Source organism: Myxine glutinosa, chromosome 6 (assembly GCF_964187855.1).
Source record: "Myxine glutinosa chromosome 6, kmMyxGlut1.1, whole genome shotgun sequence".
NCBI classification, from domain to species: domain Eukaryota; kingdom Metazoa; phylum Chordata; class Myxini; order Myxiniformes; family Myxinidae; genus Myxine; species Myxine glutinosa.
Window position 1 is genome coordinate 104,542,298 of NC_136266.1, and position 17,355 is coordinate 104,559,652.

At 43.2% G+C, this 17,355-nt stretch overlaps 1 protein-coding gene across 1 annotated transcript in view; it reads left to right on the forward strand.

Annotated features, from left to right (window-relative positions):
* CLUH (CLUH binding protein of NUMT mRNA) overlaps window positions 1-17,355 on the forward strand; it is a 73,663-nt gene that overhangs the window by 33,576 nt on the left and 22,732 nt on the right. Inside the window, exons 8-13 of the mRNA XM_068098870.2 lie at window positions 3,198-3,356; window positions 4,271-4,561; window positions 5,222-5,487; window positions 6,066-6,145; window positions 6,716-6,817; window positions 16,780-16,880. Coding sequence (XP_067954971.2) covers window positions 3,198-3,356; window positions 4,271-4,561; window positions 5,222-5,487; window positions 6,066-6,145; window positions 6,716-6,817; window positions 16,780-16,880 — 999 coding nt within the window. The remainder of the gene's footprint in view (window positions 1-3,197; window positions 3,357-4,270; window positions 4,562-5,221; window positions 5,488-6,065; window positions 6,146-6,715; window positions 6,818-16,779; window positions 16,881-17,355) is intronic.

Here is a 17,355-nt window from a genome sequence, read left to right on the forward strand (position 1 = left end):
TTTGGAGATTTTCGTGAAGTTCCGAATTTGGAGATTTTGGTGAAGTCCCAAATTTGGAGATTTTCGTGAAGTCCCGAATTTGGAGATTTTGGTGAAGTTCCGAATTTGGAGATTTTGGTGAAGTTCTGAATTTGGAGATTTTGGTGAAGTTCCGAATTTGGAGATTTTGGTGAAGTTCCGAATTTGGAGATTTTCGTGAAGTCCCGAATTTGGAGATTTTCGTGAAGTTCCGAATTTGGAGATTTTGGTGAAGTCCCGAATTTGGAGATTTTCATGAAGTCCCGAATTTGGAGATTTTGGTGAAGTCCCGAATTTGGAGATTTTGGTGAAGTTCTGAATTGCGAGATTTTGGTGAAGTCCCGAATTTGGAGATTTTCGTGAAGTTCCGAATTTGGAGATTTTCATGAAGTTCCGAATTTGGAGATTTTCGTGAAGTTCCGAATTTGGAGATTTTGGTGAAGTCCCGAATTTGGAGATTTTCGTGAAGTTCCGAATTTGGAGATTTTGGTGAAGTTCCGAATTTGGAGATTTTGGTGAAGTTCCGAATTTGGAGATTTTCGTGAAGTCCCGAATTTGGAGATTTTCGTGAAGTTCCGAATTTGGAGATTTTGGTGAAGTCCCGAATTTGGAGATTTTCATGAAGTCCCGAATTTGGAGATTTTCGTGAAGTCCCGAATTTGGAGATTTTCGTGAAGTCCCGAATTTGGAGATTTTCATGAAGTTCCGAATTTGGAGATTTTGGTGAAGTTCTGAATTGCGAGATTTTGGTGAAGTCCCGAATTTGGAGATTTTCGTGAAGTGCCGAATTTGGAGATTTTCATGAAGTTCCGAATTTGGAGATTTTGGTGAAGTTCCGAATTTGGAGATTTTGGTGAAGTTCTGAATTGCGAGATTTTGGTGAAGTCCAGAATTTGGAGATTTTCGTGAAGTTCCGAATTTAGAGATTTTCGTGAAGTTCCGAATTTGGAGATTTTGGTGAAGTTCTGAATTGCGAGATTTTGGTGAAGTCCCGAATTTGGAGATTTTCGTGATGTGCCGAATTTGGAGATTTTCATGAAGTTCCGAATTTGGAGATTTTCGTGAAGTTCCGAATTTGGAGATTTTCGTGAAGTCCCGAATTTGGAGATTTTCGTGAAGTTCCGAATTTGGAGATTTTCGTGAAGTCCCGAATTTGGAGATTTTCGTGAAGTTCCGAATTTGGAGATTTTGGTGAAGTTCTGAATTGCGAGATTTTGGGGAAGTTCCGAATTTGGAGATTTTCGTGATGTGCCGAATTTGGAGATTTTCATGAAGTCCCGAATTTGGAGATTTTCGTGAAGTTCCGAATTTGGAGATTTTGGTGAAGTCCCGAATTTGGAGATTTTCGTGAAGTTCCGAATTTGGAGATTTTCGTGAAGTCCCGAATTTGGAGATTTTGGTGAAGTCCCGAATTTGGAGATTTTCGTGAAGTTCCGAATTTGGAGATTTTGGTGAAGTCCCAAATTTGGAGATTTTCGTGAAGTCCCGAATTTGGAGATTTTGGTGAAGTCCCGAATTTGGAGATTTTCGTGAAGTTCCGAATTTGGAGATTTTCATGAAGTTCCGAATTTGGAGATTTTCGTGAAGTGCCGAATTTGGAGATTTTGGTGAAGTCCCGAATTTGGAGATTTTCGTGAAGTTCCGAATTTGGAGATTTTCATGAAGTCCCGAATTTGGAGATTTTCATGAAGTTCCGAATTTGGAGATTTTGGTGAAGTCCCCAATTTGGAGATTTTGGTGAAGTCCCGAATTTGGAGATTTTGGTGAAGTCCCGAATTTGGAGATTTTGGTGAAGTCCCGAATTTGGAGATTTTGGTGAAGTCCCGAATTTGGAGGTTTTGGTGAAGTCCCGAATTTGGAGATTTTGGTGAAGTCCCGAATTTGGAGATTTTGGTGAAGTCCCGAATTTGGAGATTTTGGTGAAGTCCCGAATTTGAAGATTTTGGTGAAGTCCCGAATTTGGAGATTTTGGTGAAGTCCCGAATTTGGAGGTTTTGGTGAAGTCCCGAATTTGGAGATTTTGGTGAAGTCCCGAATTTGGAGATTTTGGTGAAGTCCCGAATTTGGAGATTTTGGTGAAGTCCCGAATTTTGAGATTTTGGTGAAGTCCCGAATTTGGAGATTTTGGTGAAGTCCCCAATTTGGAGATTTTGGTGGTCCCGAATTTGGAGATTTTGGTGAAGTCCCGAATTTGGAGATTTTGGTGAAGTCCCGAATTTGGAGATTTTGGTGAAGTCCCCAATTTGGAGATTTTGGTGAAGTCCCGAATTTGGAGATTTTGGTGAAGTCCCCAATTTGGAGATTTTGGTGAAGTCCCGAATTTGGAGATTTTGGTGAAGTCCCGAATTTGGAGATTTTGGTGAAGTTCCGAATTTGGAGATTTTGGTGAAGTCCCGAATTTGGAGATTTTGGTGAAGTCCCGAATTTGAAGATTTTGGTGAAGTCCCGAATTTGGAGATTTTGGTGAAGTCCCGAATTTGAAGGTTTTGGTGAAGTCCCGAATTTGGAGATTTTGGTGAAGTCCCGAATTTGGAGATTTTGGTGAAGTCCCGAATTTGGAGATTTTGGTGAAGTCCCGAATTTGGAGATTTTGTTGAAGTCCCGAATTTGGAGATTTTGTTGAAGTCCCGAATTTGGAGATTTTGGTGAAGTCCCGAATTTGGAGATTTTGGTGAAGTTCCGAATTTGGAGATTTTGGTGAAGTTCCGAATTTGGATACTAGGATTTTAAAAAGTGATTCTTCGCCATTGAGACATAAGAACAAGAACGATAAATAGCACGATATCTTAAAAAATTATGTACGAGTTATGACAAAACTACGTGTATGAGTTGATTAGGTGACAATAATAAGCCGATTCGATTGTGGTTCAGGTCCGGATCCAGATCTGGCTTATCGGTGGGATGTAATGCGTATTGCGTAAACTGTTCAGCCTGGCAAAGGTTTGTGCTCTAGTTTATTTTGTGTTACCCCATAACATGACAGCTTCAGGAAACAAAGTGAAGCATAATGCATCATTTTCCTAACCCAACACATCAGTGATATCATCAATGACAGATTAGATGGACCAATTAACAGGAAAGTGGATGAAATGGGAGAAAACCTGAACCATTCAGGTGAATTCACCAGTGAGAGAATGAGTGAATGGTAGAAATGTTATGTCCGATGTGTTTTCTCATAGGTGCACAGTGACTTCGTGATGACGGCGATACGAGGAGCCGAAGCAGTTGTTGACGGGAATGTGATGGCCATAAATCCAGGAGAGGATTCTCGAAGCCAAATGTTTGTTTGGAACAATCTCTTCTTCAGCCTTGGCTTTGATGTACGAGACCACTACAAGGTATCTGCGACTACAGGCCTATCAGCGTTAATCCGCCAATAGCTTGGAAGATGTGACATTTGATCTGGCCTAGGTCTATAGATGTTTGGTGTACCTATAATTTACTGAATGAAGGAAGAGTAGAAGTTCATTTTCATAAATTGTTTCAATATGATGGGTGATTTGATTGTCATTCAATCTCAAGGAGACAGTTGTAACGACTCTAGGTATTAGGATGCTTCACTTTGTTTATAGTTGATTTTTTGTTGTTGCACATATCCTGTACTATGGTAACTGGATCTTGAAATCCAAGACCTTAAATAATCTTAGCTATGGAGAGAAACATTTGCCTTGCAAAAGACTGCTGTGGTTTAGTCCTACTCGGTAACCCCATGGATCACTTGTGCTGGTCCCATGACCTTGTTATTTGTGTTATTGATATAGTGATGGATGACCTCCACCACCAAAGGTGGATGGAGGTTATGTTTTCACCCCTGTCTGTTTGTCTGTTTGTTTGTTTGTGAACAAAATATCTCAAAAATTTGTGGAGGATTCAGACGAAATTTGGCAGAGATGTAGTGTATGTGACAAGGACGAAATGATTAGATTTTGGTGAAGATCCGGATTCGGATTCGGCTACTAGAATTTTATAAGTGATTCTTCACCATTGGGAGATGGGGCCAAAAACGATACATAGCAGGATATCTCAAAAAGTTGTGGACGGATTTGGACGAAACTTTGTGGACCGGTTGGGTGTCTGACAAGGACAAACAGATTCGATTTTGGTGAAGATCTGAATATAGATTCGGATATGAGAATTATTTTAATATTTTAAGTGATCCTTCACTATTGAGTGATATGGCCAACCAGGCGGAGGTATGCTCTCTACTGAGTGCCGTCCTAGTTATCAATGTATCCGATGGCCTGACCGCCAGGCATTGGGAGGTGATGCTGCGGCACATGCTGCACCAGCACTGGACCTGGCGGGGGTACGGGCCTTCGCCTCGCTCGACGTCGACGCCATCTGCTGCCTTGGTACTACAATCGTCGACTACCGTGGGTACCGAGTCACGGCACAGTCGGTTGTTCCGGGAATCCTGGAGCGTGAGCAACGGCAAGCGGTCACTTATGGCTCACTGGACTTTGGAGAGACTGTGCAGGGCAGCAGAAAGATCGTATCGCTGCTGGATCGTTCGTCTAAACCCCTCCACGTGCTTCGACACAAGGTGCGTGGTGCTCCGCTCGGGCTGGTCTACTTAAATAAAGTGCTGGTTAGGAAAAACGAGGTTTGGTGACCTCCCAGAATTGGGTAGTGGAACATGTCTATGGATGATTTTGGCATTTGGTTCCACAATTATTGTCCGTTATTCGATATTTTTACATCACATTGTTTGTCGTCTTTCCAACTCTGTGTGCTCCATTTTCTGTCCCAACTCGGTAATATGGAAAGGTTTTTATTTTATTTTATTTTTTTTGTATACAAGATCGAGGCTCGTGTAAGAGCTAACATCAATCACAAAAAAACAACAACAAACGGACACACAAAACATACAATAAAGGGGGCGGGAGACGAGATGGGGAGAGAGAGGGACAACGGAAGTACAACAGCAAAGAACAGGGACAACGGAAGATCTGTGGGAGGGAGAGGGCTTGGGGGGAGGAGGGAATGGGAAGGGTGGGGGGAGGGGAGGTGTGAGGTGTGGGAGAGGTATAAAACACATGGACACTAAGCTGTTGGTAATATGAGAAACAAATCATTAATAACTTTGTTATCGAGATGTAAAAATTTTTGAAAAAAAAGATTTCTATGTTTTCTCTAAAGTAGAGCAACACTGATTAAGTGAATTTTCATTTTTATTGTGATCGCCATCTTCCTTGTGAACCAGGTTCTCAACGAGAACGATGAGGAGGTAGAACTCGTATCATCGGTCGAGTGCAAGGGCATTGTGGGCAACGACGGGCGCCATTACATCATGGATCTCCTTCGAACATTCCCACCTGATGCCAATTTTTTGCCACCACTTCCGAGTGAAGATCCGCTCCCGGACGACGCGTTTCCTGAACCCTGCAAGCATTTTGGCTTTCCCCGGCCTTATCGACATCGTCTCGTGTCCCTGAGGCCCGAACTCGTGGAAGCCTTCACTCGGGCTAAGTAAGGGCTGCCACAGTTTCACCTTTATTTAAACACTACGCGTTTTTTGTGCTTATTTGTCGAGTCGTTCGAATAGAACCACCTTTAGAGGCCATTTTTCCCCGCAGAGCAGGGGCTGGCCTTTTTTGGGCACCGTGGCCCCCTTTGTTTGAAGCGATGTTTTATGGCCGGATGCCCTTCCTGCCGCCAACCATGTTAGGCGCCTCTTGCGACACACACGGAACTACAAGTGAACTGGTACTCAATTTGCCGACCTCGGAAGGATGACAGGCTGAGTCAACCCCGCTGGCATTAATTCAGCGATCGATCGGGATTCGATCCCAGGGTCCTAGGATCCCAAGCCGGCACCCTAACCGCTAAGCCAACACCAACACCAACACCAGGCTAAGCTTTGACATCCGTTCGAATGATTTTCCATAATCGAGGCCGAGCTAAGCGACTGCAGTCAGAAAAAAGCAAAATAATCAGGTGAGAAGGCTCAACAGGTTGATTTTCTTCTACCTTGTGGGTATTGAGTTAAAGCTATAAGTAAATTGGCACAGTTGTGAGTAAATATTTTTACAATGTTATATTTCCAGGTATGCAGAATTCATGAAGCTGGCCATTGCCAAACATAAGTCTCAGTTGGAAGCAAATGCAGATGGATCTGATGAAAAAGGTAAGATTGATCGTCAGAGCCAAAGTTATTTGCTGAGATTACATTGTAGTAGTAAATGAATAGGTGTGGTGTTACCAGGTGAGGTATAAATCCGTCTTGATTTGATAGTCTTGGTATCAGTAAAGTTTGGACCTGGCTGGATGATTCACAGGTAGCAGACTTACCTTTGAGCTGTTTAGTCTGGGTTCCTTTTGGAGTATCATTCCATTGGCTCTCCCTTTTGCAAGAATTTGATGGTTCAGGACAAAAATTCCATGGTACTTTCAGGCAAAGAGTAGGCCATTGTGTGCCGGTGACTTGCCCAAATTCAAGATTTCCTGTGAGAATGCATGCAAGCATGGGGTTGGGGTTGTAGCTGCTGCTTAGCGGTGCCTTCAGAAATATGCAGCTCGTGCCAGGTTCACTTGTCTTACGTCAATGAGTGACGTATCTGTCATCTTGAGATGTGCGGGCTTGTAAGACTTGGAGAGAGCAAGGTAATTTGGGTACTACAGGCCTAACCCCCCTCTCGATGATCTTATCAGTAAAGATGTGCTCACCTTTTTGCACTACGTCCTGTGTTTGTGGCAGAGATGGACAATCGCGAGGTGATTCGGAATGCCTGCAATGCGGTGGGTTCAGTCAGCGACTGTTTCTTTGACATCCGTTTCAATCCAGACGTTTTTACCCCCAGTGAGTGCTGTGTGTGGAGCACGTGTGCGTGTGCGCTGCTTTCTGAGATTCAAATGTGTAACTGTATATTCAAATGTGTAACTGAGATTCAGAATTGTAACTGTATAAATGTGAAATATAGGATTACGTTAAATCATCCCAGATTATTCAATTGCATAATTGCTTAATTTCTTGACTCACCATGTTGGATAGTCAAGTCCCATCTATTACTAAAAGAAGAAGCATCCGTCCATGCGTCACACGAAGAAGAAGCAGGACCTCAAGCTTTGATGTAGCGGTTCATGCTGTCGTAGAATAAAAAGGGCACGGTTGGAAAGCTGATAATCGATTTACTTGGGACAATTTGTGTCTGTTAATCATAGAGATTCCCATTTAAAAAGCCCTCTTCCCAGGATTGAAGAAGAAGAAGCGGGAATGGGAGCTTAATGCAGCAGTTGTAATGGCAATATTTAAACTTCGATGATAGCAGGAACCCTTTAGAAAGACACGGAAAGAACACACAAAATTATATCTATCTATATAAAACACAGTGTGTATCTGTATATTTGTGTATTTGTCTGTCCCCCTTCATACTGACGATTTTTACAGGCTTTTAAAGTCCAATCTTTTAACACGAGTGTATGTTCACTACGGCCTATTTTTGACGATAAAAAAACTCAAAAACATTTTACATAAAAGAGTAATTATGTCTCTTCTATTGGAATTGTAGACGGTGGCCTCCATGATGTTGTACAGAAGCGTTTTTTAAAATAATAAATACAAGGTGCAGGGAGGTGAAATTCGCTGCACGTGCTGTGCAATGGCGCAGAGCAGAACGAGTGTTCATTTACATATGTAGGATGTCTAATAAATAAAGAAGATATAAGTACACCTGATGCAAGGCCAATAGTCTGGGATCCGAGGCCTGGAAATGTGTAAAAAAGTGATTTTGAAGTGACACCCCTGCTATAAAATGTTTGACCCCTAGATAATGTCTGTGGGGGTGTTAGCCACCAGAAAAGTGACTTTAGCAAGGTAGTTTGGATTGCGCGAATTCTGTAAGGACGTTTTTTAACTTGGGGCGTCAACTGTAAAAAAGCAAGAAATTTAGGGGTAGGGGAAATTCAATTGTCCATATATCCCATAATACAGGGGTGAGTGCAACAAATTACCACTCATTCTTTTTGTTATAAATTTGGCTTTTATATGAAACATGATTCAACGTGATTGGACCATCCATGAGGTCAGCAGAGGTCAAAAGGTCACCGAAAGTGGGTTAAGCTGAAAATTTAGCTCCTTTATCAAATAAATCACATATGTATATGTCACAATATGTTCTTTGCACCCTTCTACTGTTTCTGGCCTATATTGATCGTAATAGTGATGGTTTACTATGGTGGTTGATGCTTTTCATCTTTTGTGTGGTGCTAGGGATTATTATGCTACATTTGTTTCAGCAACTTGCTTCACTCTTGCTGATCTTTATGATTACCATAGATCTTCAGCCTTAAACTTCCATTCAGAGACACAAGATGGTGGTAGTTTTGATGCTACAACAAATATAATTTATCAGTACACATTTGAGGGAGAAGGAAGTGGGGAGGTAGTGGGGGCAGTGCCCCTTAAGAAAACGAGGAAACTGACTATCAGTGAACCAGACAAATTCGTTCCAGTAAGTAGTAAACTGACACTGAAGGACAGAAGACAGGCTAGGTCATTACGTGATATTGAACTTCCTCATGATGACAAGGGGGAAGCCTGCTTTCTAGCTGACAAGAACATCGTTTGGTTCCTACTGAGGATGTATCCAACACAGTTGATGACGGGTGAAAACGACAAGGACACTGGTAGCCTGACATGGAGCAGCTTCTTTGAATACAGTTCTGGGCAACATACAGATAAAACAACGATTGGTTATGGACCATTGCTTCCACAAAACCCAACCAACGCAGATGTAGTCCAGACCTCATTGGACTACTTTGTCTCCTTGAGTCTTAAGATGGGTCAGGCTAAGACGGTGGTGACTTGTGACCAGGCGATATATGACATAGTAAAGGGGTTGTTTAGGAAGGAATCGGAAAAGTACAAAGATGTTATTGTTCGACTTGGAGGATTCCATATTGCCCAGAACTTCTTGGGATCTATTGGATTTTTCATTATGGAGAGTGGCATAGAGGACATTCTGGTTTCTAGTGATATCTGTGGTCGAGGTACAGCCAATAAAGTCATGGCAGGAAAAGATTATGATAAGATGGTCCGTTATCATTCATGGTTGAGTGAGGCATTGTTCATGCTGAAGTGGGAGGCATTTGAGAAATGGCTGTTGTTCGAGAAGAATGAGGAGACACTTTCTTTGCTTTCGTCTCTGCTTGAAAGTCTTAGAAATGCCTTTGACAGGAAAGAGAAGGACGAATTTGCTGCACTCATGAAGGAAGTCATGCAATGCCTAGAGTCACTGGAGTCGCTCTGGGGAGATTTTGAGAAGGGATTAGGAGTGACAGCCCATCTTTGGAGCATGTACATAGACATGGTGCTTATCCTAAGGCGTTACATCCATGCTGAGAGCTGGGCTGTGGCAACAGCACTTACAAGAGGTACAGAATATGCTACCCTATACCATTGCTTCCGGCCATAGTAAGTACATGTCCTGCCTTCCGATCTATCTCAGTGAGATGCAAAAGCTTCCAGAAACAGCACCAGAAGTGCACGAGGAGTTTGCAGCTGGCAAATTCACAGTTCACCAGACTGCAGGAGACTTTAATGGTGTGTGGACAGACCTTGCCCTTGAACAGACCTACAATAGGGAAGGCAAAACAAGCCTCTTTAAGGGTATAACACAGTCTGAATCAGCACGAGAAAAGTACATCAAGGCTCTACCGTTCATGACCTCTGTCTCTGAAAGTGCAAAACAGATGGCACACATGGCCTCGCCGCAATCTGACCACCACGAGAAGCTGAGGAAAGACGACATGGAAGCCGTGTTGCAGATCAAACGGACCGTGGAAGAGAAGATGCAAAACCCATTCAATCCTTCACTTGCGACAGATAAACTAATGAACATATCCACAGGTCAGATTCTTGCAGCAACTACCCTGGTAGATGTCAAACGTCTAGGCTTGGACACAATGGATGCTGCCACGACGACGAATGCAGACAAGATTGTCCAACCGAAGATAGAAACATTCGCCACGCATCTGAAGAAAAGTAAGAAAAAGATGGACACTGTGAAAGAAGTCATCAGAGAGGAGAGTGCAGTGACAAGGGCACTTTGTTTCGCACAGGACCTGAGTGATGAGGCACGGACTGATGCATTTAGTTACGAATGGCTTGAGTACCCTCCCTCGTTGTTTGAGCCAGAGAAGAATGGATTTTCCATGCGGAAAGGTTGCAAATTCAACTATCTATCCACTCTACAGGCAGAGGTTGCCAAGTCATGGGAACCGTTAAAAGAGTTGCCTCCTTCTGCATCTGATGCAGTTTATGTAGTCGATGCAATGGCATTCATCCAGCGGTTCAACACACTTGGTTCGAGTATATTTGACCAACTTCAGGAAAGGTACAGGAACAAACTCTTGAACATGAAACCCAGACATTGCACTGAAGTGCATTTCGTGGGCGATTAATATGATTTTGGGTTAAAGAGTCTAAAAGGGGATGAACGCCAGAGACGGGAGTCAAATACTAACTTGCCAGAGTTTGTTCCAGCGGACATCATGAAAATCCCTGATTGGAACACATTCCTGTCAAACCCTTGTAACAAGACCAATCTGCTGTCGTATCTTGCTTCACGTTGGTCCCAGGAGTCATCCTGGCCTGATGGCTTCTGCCTGGTCCTTGGGGTCAACGCCCAGGCAACTCGTGTGACGCAGACGGAACATACCAATGTTGATGAGCTGTACTGTCCTAACCACGAGGAGGCGGACACCAGAATCTTTGCTCACATTGCTAGCTGTGACAACAGCGTAGTTGTCATTCAGGCTACAGATACAGATATCATTGTCTTGTCAATGTATCATTTCCCTCGGTTGACAAACGTTGTTGAGTTATGGGTGGAAAAGGATGATCTGTTCCTCCCCATCCATGACTTGGTGAATGAGTTGGCCAAAGCAGTTGGAAAGGACGTATTGGCACTCACAGACACAATGCTCATCTCCTACATTCTGTCAGGTTGTGATTCGGTGAGCTATCCTTTCAAACGGGGTAAGAAGAGAGCAGTGAAAGTCGCACTCCAGCATGTTCACAAACAGCCAGCGTTGTCCAATTTCATCCGACATGAATCCGGACCTTCTGCACATGATCAGGTGATAACTGAAGCACGAAGCTTCTTTTGTGATCTCTATGGCAAGCCAGGGTATTCATCCCTGGATAAGGTCCGCGCCCACTTGTTTGCATCTAGCAAACTAGATCTGCGCTCCCTTCCTCCAACAGAAGATGCTTTTCACTTCCACGTTCTCAGGAGCCTTTGTCAGATCAGCTTATACAAGCAAGCTTCACTCAGCAATCCAGTGCTTCTTCCACCTGAAGAGTATGGCAGGAGTGTGGATGGTGACAGGTTAATTCCTGTCATGAAGAGCAAGCCATCAAAGCCTTCTGCTGCGAAGTTGAAGTACTGCAAATGTAAGAAGAAACCGAACTGCCTGAGGAATTGCCCTTGTGCGAAAGCTGGAGTACCATGCATCATTGCATGTGCCTGCAATGGCGACAGAGAAAAATGTGGACGGCTTCTGACTGATGACGGTGATGATGATGAGTAAATAGAGGTAATGACACTTTTCCAGACAGTATGTGGTATGACTTGTCGTTTTAAAACATGTTGAAGAGTACCGTGCAAATAGATAGTGTGAATGCCCGATTTTGGTGATTTTTTAAAAGTTATGCAAATCTAAAGTGACATACATGCCAGTAAGTTAAGTTCAGTCAGGGCATTTCTTTCCCAAAAACATTTGAGGGGTACAAACAACATATTTTGGGTGTAAAAGTTTGGCTATATTGAGCTTCAAGTAGGAAAAATGTGATTTTATTTACTAAAGGAGCTAAACTTTTAGCTTAACCCACTCTCCGTGACCTTTTGAGCTCTGCTGACCTCATGGATGGTCCAATCACGTTGAATCATGTTTCATATAAAAGCCAACTTTATAACAAAAAGAATGAGTGGTAATTTGTTGCACTCACCCCTGTATTATGGGATATATATGGTCAATTGAATTTCCCCTACCCCTAAATTTCTTGCTTTTTTACAGTTGACGCCCCAAGTTAAAAAATGTCCCTACAGAATTCGCGCAATCCAAACTACCTTGCTAAAGTCACTTTTCTGGTGGCTAACACCCCCACAGACATGATCTAGCTGTCAAACATTTTATAGCAGGGGTGTCACTTCAAAATCAAATTTTGAGGTCTCGGATCCCAGACTACAAGGCTTCAGACTTTGGCACTCTCATGAGGCTGTACCGCCCATCATTTTGGACAGGTTTTTTTTTCTATAGCCGAAGCCAAAAATATTGGCACCCTTGTAAGTTTTTTCAAATAACTCACAATTTTCTTTTAAAATAAGTTGAAATTGACAAAAGTATTTGGTCTCCACAATTCTTTATTTCACTGTTTTCAACTGTTTTTCAAAATATCCACTTTATTTCACAATTCTTTATTTACAGAACCTTTGTTTTTGATTCAGAATTTAATAAATCCTTTCAAATCAAAAAATAAAAATAAATGGCATTGACAAAATTATTGACACCCTCGACTTAATATTTGGTAGCACAGACGTTGAACAAAATAACTGCAGTCAAGCGCTTCCTATAGCCATGGATGAGCTTCCTACACCTCTCTACTGGCAGTTTGGCCCACTCTTGTGAAAACTGCTCCGGTTCTCCCAGATTTGAAGGGTGCCTTCTCCCACCTGCTGTTTTCAGATCTCCCCACAGGTGTTCAATGGGGTTTAGATCTGGACTCATTGCTGGCCACTTCAGAACACTCCAGCATTTCATCTTGAACCATTCCTGGGTGCTTTTTGAAGTGTGTTTGGGGTCATTGTCCTGCTGCAAGACCCATGACCTTCGACGGAAACCCGGCTTTCTGACACTTGGTTGAACATTGCGCTCCAAAATGCCTTGGTAATCTCCTGATTTCATGATGCCATGCATCATGGCATCATGAATCAATGTACCCAGTGATTCAAGGTACCCAGTGCCAGAGGTAGTACAACAACCACAAAACATCACTGAACCTCCTCAATGTTTAACTGAAGGGGAGGTGTTCTTTTCTTTGAAGGCTTCATTTTGTTTTCTGTAAACATGGAGATGATGTGCTTTACCAAAAAAAGCTCTAATTTGGTCTCATCTGTCCACATGACATTCTTCCAGAAGGTTTTTGGCTTGTTCGGGTGTGTTTTGGAAAACTCAATTCGGGCTTCTGATGTCTCTCTCTCGGCAGTGGGGTCCTCCTGGGTGGATTACCATAGAACCCCCTTACATTGAGTTGGCGACAGATAGTGTGAGTTGAAGCTGCTGTACCTTGTGTCTGAAGGTCAGCTTGAATCTGTTTGGCAGTTGATTGAGGTGCTTTGTCCACCATTTGAACATTCCTTCGCTGCAATCTTTGATCAAGTTTTCTCTTCCGGCCACATCCAGGGAGGTTGGCTACAGTGTCATGGGACTTAAACTTCCTGATAACATTGCATATGGTGGACACAGGAACATCAAGGTCTCTGGAGATGGACGTGTAGCCTTGAGATTGTCTATGCTTGGCTACAATCTTGTGTCTGACCTCCTCAGACAATCTCTGTTTTTCTTTCTTTTCTCTATGCTCATCGCGGTACACACAGTGACACGAAACAGCAGACTGACTCCTTTTCTTTATTCAAACTGGTTCAATGAGTGATTTTTAGATTGCAGGCACCTGCACCTCACCAAAGGTGATTTCAATTCCAAAGTAAAGAAGAATCACCTGCTTGAAATCGAATTACTATTTCTAACAACTTCTACTAAAAGGTATCTATATAATAATACCGTAAGGACTCGACTTTGTTATCCCTTTTACGCCGCACCCAGTGACCCGATGCCCACGGCACTAATGGATTTACGATCTACGAACCGCGCTCTTTGTTTATCACGTACAGCCATACTCGAAAAATCTGAATTAGCCGACGTTGGGGCCCAAAAGCATCCGATTAACTGCCGATACGACGCCATCTTACGACGCCATCGTATTGGCGTCTGCTGGGCGAAGGCGAAGCGAGCCGTCCGCTGATTGGACAGTCGAGTGGTGTGAACATGGGTGGTGTGAACCAAATGGTCTTTTTATTCCCTTGAACATTTTAAATTAGGATATATAAGGAAACGTCTTTATCGTCATTTTAATAAGGTTAAATGGAGTGACGTTGCGATACTCGGGGTGCGTTGCATAAATCCTCGTAACTCAGAGAGGTGTAGCAGGTGGCGAGACGTAAGGAAGCTTAAAGATAACGAGCTGAAACAGACGAACGATATGTCAATCTCTTTCTACACCGAACGGCAATAAAAGTGTGAGAGCGGGAAGGCATGGCCTGAGCTCTTCGAGCAGAGAGGACTGATTGGACTTAACTTAAAGAGAAAAAATTGGCGGTTAACGGAAGAAGAAGATCCCATGAGCGCTCCCCTATGCCATCCATAATGGTACACTCTATCCATACACCACATCCTCCCTTCCGTGGATGTTCCACGGGTTTCACGTCTTTATCGTCATTTTAATAAAGTTAAATGGAGTGACGTTGCGATACTCGGGGTGCGTTGCATAAATCCTCGTAACTCAGAGAGGTGTAGCAGGTGGCGAGACATAAGGAAGCTTAAAGATAACGAGCTGAAAACAGACGAACGATATGTCAATCTCTTTCTACACCGAACGGAAATAAAAGTATGAGAGCGGGAAGGCATGGCCTGAGCACTTCGAGCAGAGAGGACTGATTGGACTTAACTTAAAGAGAAAAAATTGGAGTTTAACGGAAGAAGAAGATCCCATGAGCGCTCCCCTATGCCATCCATAATGGTACACTCTATCCATACACCACATCCTCCCTTCCGTGGATGTTCCACGGCTTTCGGCTAGTCAATAATATTGTCCTGGCCTTTTTAGGATTCCTGTGTGGAATAAGCTAAGATTTAGTAATTTTTTAAAATCTTTTTTTGTTTTGTTCCACTGCAAGCCAAAGAAATACAAATGTGGATACCAAAATATTTTTTTTAATTCTACAATTTTCTGGAAGAAATGGTGCATTATTTTTTTAAATGTGCAAGGGTGCCAATATTTTTGGCCACGACTGTACTCGTGTAGTAATATTTCTCGAAGCAGTGGAAAACTAGACATCTGCAATCACAAAGTGATCGCCAAGGATAAGCCTCCCCTGGTGCCAGCGATCAAATGATGGTCATATTCCTTTTGGACCGCCATATGACATTGACCTTCAACATTTAATGATAGAGTGTAAATTATGAAAATGTGTCCCCATCTACACAATCGATCCATAAAACTCAACATCATGAAAATCGGATGAAAATTATTCCAAGTCGTGATCAAAATATGTTTTTTTAATTAGGTCACAATTCATAAAAGTAGGTCAAAAACAGTAATAAAATATCAGAGGCACAACTTCAAACACATTTTTTTAGACCACCATTACACCTTGATCTTTAACTCAGCGGGGTATTATATAAATTGAGCATAAATGCACCTTCATGTAGGCTATCTTATGGAGAGAAATTTTGTTCTGATCGGACAAACCTCAGTTGAGTTATGGTGAAAAATATTTAAATGTCTATGATTAGGTCATGACGTGAAAAAATTATGTCAAGGTCAAAATAAAATGATGTCTTTTTCTTTCCCTCGTTTTTGTCTTTCCCTCGCGGTCCCCCTGTGCTGTCTTTGTCTTTCCCTCGCGGTCCCCATGTGCTGATTTTGTCTTTCCCTCGCGGTCCCCCTGTACTGTCTTTGTCTTTCCCTCGCGGTCCCCATGTGCTGATTTTGTCTTTCCCTCGCGGTCCCCATGTGCTGTTTTTGTCTTTCCCTCGCGGTCCCCCTGTGCTGTCTTTGTCTTTCCCTCGTGGTCCCCATGTGCGGTCTTTGTCTTTCCCTCGTGGTCCCCATGTGCTGTCTTTGTCTTTCCCTCGCGGTCCCCCTGTGCTGTCTTTGTCTTTCCCTCGTGGTCCCACTGTACTGTCTTTGTCTTTCCCTCGTGGTCCCCCTGTGCTGTCTTTGTCTTTCCCTCGTGGTCCCCCTGTGCTGTCTTTGTCTTTCCCTCGTGGTCCCACTGTACTGTCTTTGTCTTTCCCTCGCGGTCCCCCTGTGCTGTCTTTGTCTTTCCCTCGTGGTCCCCATGTGCTGTCTTTGTCTTTCCCTCGTGGTCCCACTGTACTGTCTTTGTCTTTCCCTCGCGGTCCCCCTGTGCTGTCTTTGTCTTTTCCTCGTGGTCCCACTGTGCTGTCTTTGTCTTTCCCTCGTGGTCCCCCTGTGCTGTCTTTGTCTTTCCCTCGTGGTCCCACTGTACTGTCTTTGTCTTTCCCTCGTGGTCCCCCTGTGCTGTCTTTGTCTTTCCCTCGTGGTCCCCCTGTGCTGTCTTTGTCTTTCCCTCGTGGTCCCACTGTACTGTCTTTGTCTTTCCCTCGTGGTCCCCCTGTGCTGTCTTTGTCTTTCCCTCGTGGTCCCCATGTGCTGTCTTTGTCTTTCCCTCGTGGTCCCCCTGTGCTGTCTTTGTCTTTCCCTCGTGGTCCCCCTGTGCTGTCTTTGTCTTTCCCTCGTGGTCCCCCTGTGCTGTCTTTGTCTTTCCCTCGTGGTTGTCAGCTCTTTCACGAGCCTCGATTCAGTATAGAAAAAAAAAAAAAAAAAAAAAAAAAAAATGTCAGCCCTACTTACCTTGTGTATTGTTTTTATGTAAAAGCGTTATCCAAAATCTGATTTAAAAAGAATCCAGGTGTGTTCCTGTTCTCTGTTTTACCTATATTGTTTTTGCTTTTCAGCTGTACGTTTCCCAGAGTCTGAGTGTGAGTCCGTGGAACGCCAGAAGCTCCTGCACCGCGAGGCCTCGGCCTTCCTGCTCTCCCATCAGATCCCAGAATTTGTGCGTGCCTCTTATCCTATTTACTATTGATAAATGTTTTTCTATAACAATACGATTGTCATGTCTATCATGCAAAATCTCACGAGATTCTGTCGTCCCACGAGATTTAAAGTTAATCGGTACTACGTTATGTAATTGCCTCTGCCACCGAAGGTGGATGGAGGTTATGTTTTCATCCCTGTCTGTTTGTCCGTTTGTTACTTGCAAAATTGAAGATTTTTCAAGTATATTGGTCGGTTACGTTTGTTATTCTGTCTGTCTGTTTGTTTGTTTGTTTGTTTGTCACCGGCCTACAGGTCACAATTCTAAACCGATCGTCATGAAACTTCTCCAAGCTGTAGAGGTCGTCACAATTGAGAAGCCTCTTGATTTTGAGGTCAAAGGTCATCTGGAAGTCACATTTTAAAAATCGCCATTTTTTACTTGCAAATTGAACAGCATTTGTACATTGAGTCACTAAATTGGGAAACCAACT